This window comes from Cupressus sempervirens, chromosome 4 (assembly GCF_028749045.1).
Source record: "Cupressus sempervirens isolate cs-2001-9-10 chromosome 4, ASM2874904v1, whole genome shotgun sequence".
Taxonomy (NCBI): Eukaryota; Viridiplantae; Streptophyta; class Pinopsida; order Cupressales; family Cupressaceae; genus Cupressus; species Cupressus sempervirens.
In genome coordinates this window covers 366,111,794-366,121,983 of record NC_143121.1, presented here as the reverse complement: position 1 = coordinate 366,121,983, position 10,190 = coordinate 366,111,794, and the positions used below count along the sequence as shown (strand labels likewise).

At 33.8% G+C, this 10,190-nt stretch overlaps 1 protein-coding gene across 1 annotated transcript; it reads left to right on the top strand.

The window, feature by feature from the left end:
• Positions 1-1,441: 1,441 nt before the first annotated feature.
• Positions 1,442-3,232, top strand: LOC149561580 (uncharacterized). The gene has a single exon (XM_089827871.1). It carries the CDS (start codon positions 1,442-1,444, stop codon positions 3,230-3,232), a length of 1,791 nt encoding a protein of 596 aa, XP_089683997.1.
• Positions 3,233-10,190: the final 6,958 nt, after the last annotated feature.

Genomic DNA, 10,190 nt, shown 5'->3' with positions numbered 1-10,190 from the left:
TAACCACACATAGTATGCTTCTCATGTAATGCATAGATACACAAATACGTACAAAAATATAAGAAATATTAATAGAACTTGAGATTGTATGATTTTATTCTTTCTACTTCAATTTTTCTTAGTTTTATTTTTATCCTTTATTGTAGGTTCTTGCCTAATCATAAAAGAATTAAAAATTTGGATAAATTATAAATGTGTCATTGTCAAAATAATTATGTTTTGTGTAAGGAGTAAACTTTTGAAGAGAAATAGAAATTTAATACAGAGTTTACAATAAATAAACACAATAATTAATGACTCATTAATTTAATTTTGAATATCACATGTGGTGAATCACAAGGAAAAATAAATCCCATAATTATTGATTACTCAACTTATGCTGACATATAAGTGTGTTTTTCATGAAATATATCTAACAAAGAAAGACACTAAAAAATACACTAGAATTACTCAAACAAGGTGAGTTTGTTTCATATCATTTCTTTTACTTAAACTTTTCTTATTTCTATGTCTTATCTCTTTACTTCTTGATATTATTTTTTGTATTTATGTAGTAAGCCATGAATGTCCCTATCTAGATTGAGGACCACTATTATTTATCATGAATAATCAATAGAAAAACTTCTATCATTCACATTTCTAATGAATGATTCCTTCTACCATTTATGTTCTCAAAAAAAATACAATGCCTAGAAAACATCTTTGAAATTAAAAATTAAAGCAACATTTATCTTATGTTCAAATAGATTTTAAACTATTCCCATATGTATAACTGGAATAGATATAATCTATACCATTTTTTAATTGATGAGCTCTGTGTTTAAATGGTTAAATCAGCATGTTTTTATACTTTAGATAAAGATAGACTCTATCATATCGAATTTTAAAATAATGTTAACGGAATATGCGGGAGAATTATGCTGTCCCTCGTTGCGACGTGATCATTGGTGAGGAGCAACCCCGGGTGTGGTAAAGATAAAAAATTATTTTTTAGTATAGTGTGATAAAGATAAAACAAAATTGTCTTTAAAAACGTGTAGGTTCACATGTTTTGCTTACTTATTATGATAAGCACGCTTGTTTATTTTAAGCTATTAACTTTGCAGGCAGCATCGATCGATGGAAGCGATCGTAAAACTATGCCTGCGGCAAGATCGATGAACGTGAGACTGTTTTCATCAACTGAAGTTAATGCATTAATAATGGAGACGACAAACGGAGAGGACGAGCATCTAAAGGAGAATATTGGCGTGTTGCGTTTTTAAAAAGCACAAACCGAGATAATGAACGTGGGCAAGCCATGTGATTGATTGCTGAGTTAGCCCGCGTGTGAAATCACGCAACCCATAGTGGAGCAGAATGAGGATCTATATAAGGAGCTCAATCCCAGCGAGATAGAGCAAACAATCAAGCATTGAAGCATTTCAGTCTTTGCATAAGCATGGAGAGTAGTAGAATTAGAATGAGAGGGGCCGCACTTGCTCTGGTGATCTCTCTGCTCTGCAGTGGGGCATCTACATCTGCCTCTGCATCTGTGGGGGGAATAAACATATATTGGGGTCAGAGCACCGAAGAGGCTTCTCTTGCAGAAACCTGCGCGAGTGGAAACTTTGAGATGGTGATGATCTCGTATCTGATGATCAACGGCAGCGGTGGCAACGGGGACACGCCGGAGCTGAACGTGGCAGGCCACCCGACGAACTCGCTGAACGACGACATAAAATCTTGCCAGTCCAGCGGCGTGAAGGTGTTTCTGTCCCTCGACGGGGCCATCGCAAATGAAGCCCATGCGGAGTTTCTGTCTAGTTATCTGTGGGATAACTTCCTCGGAGGGGAGCCCGAGTCCGGGTCCAGGCCTCTCGGAGATGCGGTTGTGGACGGCATTGATTTCGGCATCTACGAGGCCAGCACGCAGCACTGGGACGATCTGGTGAAGACATTGGCCAATCTGAGCACTTCCACCAACAAGGTCTATCTCAGCGCTGCTCCGCAGTGTCCCTATCGCGATGCTTATCTCGACGACGCATTGCAGACGGGGCTGTTCGACTACGTGTGGATCCAGTTCTTCAACAACCCTACCTGCGAGTACGTCAGCGATGCTTCCAATCTGTTGAGTGCATGGAACACGTGGACCACATCTGTGACTACACTTCAAACGCGGGGGTTTTTCCTCGGCCTTCCTGCTGCGCCCGGTTTCGTCTACAGTGGTGGGTATATCGAGCCCGAAAATCTGATCGCCGAGGTGCTGCCTGAGATCAAGGCCTCTGCAAATTACGGAGGGGTGGCGCTGTGGACCAAGTATTGGGACGAGCAGACCAATTACAGCTCCATCATCAAACCGTACGTGAACGTAAGCGACGATGCATCTGCTGGAAGCATAGGCGTATATTGGGGTCAGAGCACCGACGAAGCTTCTCTTGCCGTAACCTGCGCAAGCGGAAACTTCGAACTGGTGATAGTTTCGTACCTGATGATCAATGGGAGCAGTGGCAATGGGGAGACGCCAGAGCTGAACGTTGCAGGCCATCCGACGAACTCGCTGAATGACGATATCAAATCGTGCCAGGCCGGCGGCGTGAAGGTGTTTCTGTCCCTCGATGGAGCCGTTGCAAACGAGGCCCATGCACAGTTCCTCTCTAGCTATCTGTGGGAGAACTTTCTTGGAGGAGAGTCGGAGTCAAGGCCTCTTGGAGACGCCGTTTTTGACGGCATTGACTTTGGCATCTACGAGGCCTCGACTGAACACTGGGACGATCTGGTAAAGACATTGGCCAATCTGAGCACCTCCTCCAACAAGGTCTATCTCAGCGCTGCCCCGCAATGCCCCTATCGCGACGCCTATCTTGATGATGCACTGCAGACAGGGTTGTTCGACTACGTGTGGATTCAGTTCTTCAACAACCCTACCTGTGAGTATGTTAATGGTGACGCTTCCAGTCTGGTGAATACATGGAACAAGTGGATCGAGAGTTCTGTAGAAACTGTTCAGACACGGGGCTTCTACCTCGGCCTTCCCGCTTCACCCGACTTTGTCTATAGCGGGGGATATATTGAGCCGGATGTGCTCGTCTCCGATGTGCTTCCTCACATCCAAGACTCCTCAAAATATGGAGGAGTGATGCTGTGGACCAAGTACTGGGACGAGAAAACCAACTATAGCTCAATCATTAAACCTGATGTAATAATGATGCCATCCCCTGGTATTACCGTGCCTACGTTGGCTTCTGCCTAAAATGAAAAACACGGAGAAACATGTAGGAACTCTTAAATAAGTGTTGAGCTTAGTGAGAGCTCAGCCTCTCTTACATGAGTTGAGATAGTACTTGTAATAGATTAACTATTATATTAGTTTTGAGCTTACTTAGCGCTCAACCGCTCTTTTATGAGTTGAGATAGTATATCTAATAGGTTAAGTATTACTTTTATATAATCTATGTTTGAGTGGAGATATTATATATGCTTATTTTATACGAATTATTTTGAATTGGGCTGTAGAAATAATCACCATATTTACGCCATGGTATTTGTAGAGTAAAAGGTTGATTTCTTATCTTGTGAACATAAAATGTTTATGAAGTTCCATACATTGAAGAATTATCTTGATTTGAAAGATACAATATTTTCTTTTGGTATGTGAATGTGTATGAGTGAGTATCTAATATACCTTCAAAACTATAAATTCAGATTTCATTTATTCCTGTCTAAATGTAAGGTTATTAATTTCTTATCAAGAAAATGAAGTTGGGTTATAAGATTCTTTTTATCAGCCCAAAAGTTAGGGATAGAATTAGTCATTGTTATTACAAACACATAATATCAATAAGTTGGACATTTTATTGAGCCTTGTATCAAACACATTATATGATATCAATCTTAATTAAGCCAATCAAAGTTTAAGAAAACTTACACATTATGACTAAAATGATAGACAAGTCACTCAAATTTTTTAATTCTAAACAATTTAGATCTTTTTTCAAATCTTTACCCAACAATAACTATTTGAAAAGAACTCACCAAATAAATAGAATTTAACTTTTTAAAAGAAATAACAAATCTCATACATAATTTATGGATGAATGGATGTGTGTTATGATCAATTCTTTACACACATAGACATGTAGATACATTCAAATAAATAAATTGCATTTATGTTTCTATACATGTATGTATATTGTGAGGTCCCACCTATAGATGCAAATTAATGCTTCTTTGAGTTGTGTTGCTTGACTCAAGTAATATAAATAAATATTTTGTGATTTAATTTCATATATAGAGTGAACAACTAATTTCAAGTTTCATCGAAATTTATAGTTAACAAATAACAAAATATTGTGTTATCTGAGTTTTGTCTCAAGGGAGATTGATCTAAACGACAAGCAAGCCTAATGACCAATCACCTTAACTTAATTAGTACACATTTGGTTAGTTTCATATTTATTCATAAGTAAAAGAACCAATTGGAAAGGTTAAATTATAGAGTGCATCATAATTATTAACTTAACAATTAATTTTATTGTTGGATGATGACAAGTATGAATAAGTGTCTACAATTATGTAAGCTTAAATAAAAACATCTTGCAAAATAGGATTTGACTTAATACGTATACCGATAAAAAATTATTTAGAAGGCAAATCAAGTTATATAAAAATTAAATGGACCATTGTGGTTTAAGTAACATGTTAACTTAGATAATTGTATGTTGTCGTAAAAGAGTCAAAACTAAATTAATGTATGTAATTTAAGATGATTGGACAATGAGAAAATAATCTAATGGTTAAAATAGTTAAGAAAATAATAGTTGAGGATGTTGCAAAAGATAAGAATATTGCAAAGGCACATTCTCCTATCAAGAACATTGTTGGGTATTTGGTGTCAGATTCCAAAGATGATCCCATTGACAATAATGTGAAGGAAAAGGAAGATATCAATTCCATTCTTAACCAAGGTGCTCTTGATAAAATTAGTAGGGTTAAGGATAAAGTGGATGCCTCCATTTCCTCTGACAGATGGGTTATAGAAAAAATGAAAGCTATGAAAGACGTGGTGGGAAAAATGGATGAATAACTACTACAAGATTTAAAGGCCATGAGAAAGATAGAATAAGGTATCTTAGGAAAAATTTAGGATTCAAAGAAATTTATTGGCAATAACAACTTCAAAATTCATGGTTTGGTCCATAAACTTATCACTGGTAAAGGTAAAGTAGAAGCTAAGGCCATTTAGCTCAGGGTGGACTTGGCTTGAGAGGACCAAGCTCATCAAGTGGCAATGGGAAGGCCTATTAAAAGAAAAAGGGGGATTTCAAACATAAAAGTAATTACTGCAACAAATACTACAAGGGAAAACCCAAAGGTAGCTGAGATCTAGGTGGCCAAGCTCTTGCCAAAGTTGGCTTGGTTCTAGCTCTCTATTTTATTTTTACCTTTTTACTTTTCCTAGTCTAGTTTGTGTGTTAGAATTTTGGTTTTGTGCTAGTCTCTAGTTTTTGAATGCTAGAAATTTCAATATTTTATCTTTTTCCTACATAGATGTAATATTGGACATCATCATTTTTATGCTTGTATTTTAAATCTTTTGGGATTTAGGTCCTATAAAACTCTCTTTTACCTTAATGCACAAAAAATTTAAGAAAATAATAATTATAATTTTTTCTACTACATCTATATAAATCAAGATAGTCGAAGTTAAAAATAATAGATTACTTATTTCAAAATAATACATTATCATATTCATAATTGATAATTTAAATTATAATTTTACCTTCAATATTAATTTGTAAAAGAAAAAGAAAAAATTATCAATATCATAAATATTAGATTATTTTATATAATATTGAGCTAATAGATTAAAAAAAACTTTGAGCTAATTATTTTAAGACTTTGATATAGCTACAAAACTTCTAATAGTTTCAATTCTCACAATAGTATGAAAATAGAAAGTGAAAAAATGAAAAACATATAGTTGATGAAATAGAATATCTTGTGGATAATATTATTTATAAATAGAAAATAGAAAAACATTGAACAAAGTCTAAAACATCAAATTATTTTAGAATTCCTTTAAAAAAATCTATCTATTGTTTGAAGGGGATTTGTGAAAAAGATGGTCCCCCTTTTGCAAAAAAAGAAAAAGTATACTAAAGTAAAAGCATGACTGAGTGTCACATTTGGGGCTAAGCTAAAAAATGAATAGGGCAATACTTGACAAAGTCCACATAGGCACTTGTATTTAGGGAAATGAATCCACTACCCTGTGCAAAGATAGATGGTAAAAGTCATAACTCTCCTCCTAATGTTAGGATGGATTAACAAACAATAGGGTGCCTATTCATTACCTATACAAAAGTGTGGATTTCTTGGAATTACTTCTCCCTCACCTCCACAATGAAAGGATTTTTATGTGAGTAGGTATGTAATGAACATCTAAATTTAGAGGAATAGAAATATGTATGGAAGTAGAAAATCAAAGAAAACTCACCTTGAATGATACACCCCTATAAATAAGTTATTTTATGATGTTGGAAACCATTGAAACTCAATTTTTGGACTTGAAACTACAAGATCATGAAAACCTAAAGATGATTTTGCTGCAAGATAGGGTCAAATTCAAAGGGTGATGTCAATGTAGGGACAATGATGAAATGTGTCCCTGTCCTTCTATACTAAAGTGCAACACTAGTTTTAGATCTTTTATATTTAGGGAGTTTGGTAGATGGATATATTCTCTACTATTAAAAATAAACTCTAACACAAATACTCTAACTTTCCTTATATTTCTCAAAAAAAGGAAGTAATATTTATTTCTTCCCATTAGCTCAAATTGATTCAATCTACCATCATGCAAATATTTTCTATTGTACTCCAAAGATCTTCCAAAAACTATATGACTACAATTCATAGGCATGATACCACATAAAACTTTATCTAAGTAGTTCCCAATTTTTAATTTCACAAGGCACTATTCACTTACTAGCAATTTATCTTCATCCTTAACCCACTATTCACTTACTAGAAATTTATGTTCATCCTTAACCCAATAAATGTGATAAGGGTTAGGGTGTTCCCATCTTTGCAAACTTAATTTATTCACCAATTCCTAAAATGTCAAATTCTTAGAACATCTACTATCAATGATCGCCTTGGTATATTTATCTTCAATCTTACATCTGGACTTAAAATTACTCTTCCTTAAAATAAGTTCATTTTCCAACTACTCATTCTACAAGGTTCTTCTCATCATCAAGATCTCTCCTTTCTCACATCCATTAGGTACATCAACAAATTCTTCCTGAAACAAATCATTTATACTATTATTTACCACTTACTTATTAGACTAGTTACATTCAAAAGCTCTATGTCCTTCTTTACCATATGTAAAGAAAGTTCCCTTAAACAAATATCTATCTTCTTTGTTTCCATTACTATTATTCCTAGAGTAACTATTATAATTACCTCTCATGTAGCTATATCTTCCTCTACTTCCACTATCTTCTTTCCATTTTCCTTTAGCCTTGTCGTTAGATGGTTTTTCAAATCTTCTTATTTCTTTATAAAATATTCCTTTGCTACATTTAAGTCCTTCACCCTTTTCTGTCTTTCTACTTTCTTATTTCTTCCCCATAATTTCTATAGCTTTCAAGATATACACATATGCATCTTCAATAGTTATCATCATTAAAAATCTAATCCCATCCTATATATAAGTCCTTAATCCATTAAAGTATCTAGAAACTTTATCAACTTTAACATACAAATGTCTAGACCTAACATATGATTTGTAGAATTCTTCAGTGTAATCTTTCACTGTTGTGTCTTTCTATCTCAAGTTTTGCATTCTTCACAATAGTAGGAAGGAGTTTTTTTTTCAACTTTCCAACAATTTTTATCCATGTCTTGATCTTTTGTTTTCCTCTTCTTTAACTATTAGTTTACATGTGTTCCTACCAAAGAGATATATTTCCTTTCAAATTTGTAGCTACTATCCTCACTTCCTTCTCCCTAGGGATACTCTCATAATCAAAATACTTCTCAATCTTAGTGATACAATCTAACAAAAAATCAGTATGAAGTCTTCTATTATTAGTAGATAGTTCAAAAATAGGTCTATAATTTTCTCTATTCAAATCTCTTAATATGCATTCTTCACCCCATTCAACTTTAGGTTTTAGATTTTATGTTTTTGCTGCTACTATTACTTCATCATTAACATTCTCAATATGTACTCCTCTTCTCTAGGATATTTCAAAAAATTCAAGTCTAGCTACAATTTGTTTGAACATATCCATAATAAATTTGTCTACATTTTCTCTACCTCAATTTTTTTTTTCATTATCCTTCAAGAATTGTAACCTCTACAAGTTATAGGCTACTATCAAGTTTTACAACCCTAAAACTAATCTTCAACTAGGTTCTACTAGATCCCAAACTTTTCCAAGAAGGAAACTCACTATAATACCACCTACCACAAGGTTTGAGAGTACAAATGGTACCAACTACCTAACCTTTCTTAGAGTTACATATAGAATCTACCAAATAGAGAAAATATAACAATTATAGAGGAATTAATGGAAAAAAATATATTTAATCTTCATTCAATATGCTAGGCACAATTCTACCTAATTACAACCATATAAATTTCAATTACAATCAGAAATCTTAAGAGATTAGGCCTATATATCTCCAATTATTAGTTTTTTTCCTTTTATCCAACTTTATTTTACTTTTCTAATCCTAGATCTCCAATTTTAAAGCTAGCAAGACCAAAAGTCATCTCGTTAGACAATTACTAGCAATTGTAGGTCTTACCCCCAAAGGACAAATCATAAACCCATCAACCAATACAAGGATAGCTCAACGTATGTCTTAGCAAGGGAATCCCAAGTGCGTGGAATGCCAAGATGTCATATTTAACTATTTTGAAGCCAAACCAACATATTCCTCAAGCTATTCAGAAATCAACATGCCTCAAACAAAAGAAGGAATAACATCTAGAAAAATGTTGTTATTAGATTTTGTTCTCTAAGATGAAGGATCAATGTAGAGTTGCACATTAAATATTTGAATGCACGGAAAAAGAAACTATAAACAACAATGTCCATTCACCAAATAGAAAATAGAAAAAAGGTAAGTATATTTGTTTGGTCATGAAAGATTGTCAAAGTACCCAAGATGATCCTACATTAGATATATTATCTATAATAAAGATGCACTAAAATGTATAAGATTTCAGAAAGTATATTAATCCCTATGTAACATAATAAATTCATGCAAGAGAGAATATCAAATTATAAAAAAAATTGTATTCATAAAGGATATTGGATACATTGATTTCAATTTAAACTAGACATGTAATTTCTGAAATATATAAGATTACACTTTGAATGGGATTTTGCAAGAAACACAATGAATACAAGAAAATATATCACATGTGTAAGAATTTGTCTTATGGTACAATTCTTAGGCAGAATTCACCAAAGAACAAGGAACTCGAACACAAGCACAACAGTAGACCAAAGAGAGTATGATCCGAATGCCAATATATTCATTCAATATGGATTTAAAGTACACTAGGATTAATTGTATATAAAGGCCTCTGGAAAGCTTCTAGAATGCATAGAAGTTAGCAACATGATAAGTCATACAACTTGGCACATGTCCATCAAATATGGGTTATCCTCCATTAAGCATAGGAGTAAGTGTGATGATGAGAAGATAAGCCTAAAAAGGTGTAGCACGCAAAATAATATTGTATATACCATGTGCTAAATTAGGAGTGTGAATAACTATGTTTTCTACATGAAAACTTAGTTAATTATGCAAACTCCAATGTTGTAGACACCATGTGCTAAATTAGAGTTCCTTAATCTAGTGTTGTCAACATGACAACTCATGAGAGTACGCAAACTCCTAAGTGTCTCATCAAATAAATAATAAAATAATGAAACATAATAAAATAATGTATTAACCTAAGTAAAATTAAGTAAAATTTAAATAGTAAATACTTATTTACACCAATAACCCCCACTAAGTGAAATTTAGGGGAATGCACTTAAGCTCACAAAATCTAAGATGAAATGCATGATGGGTCTTGGCTACTAGGCCATGTTAGGTACCCAATTACATAATGAAATGCAATCTCTTATAAAGCCGAGAAAGAGGGAAAATCTCATGGGAAAAACCCTCCCCTAAAA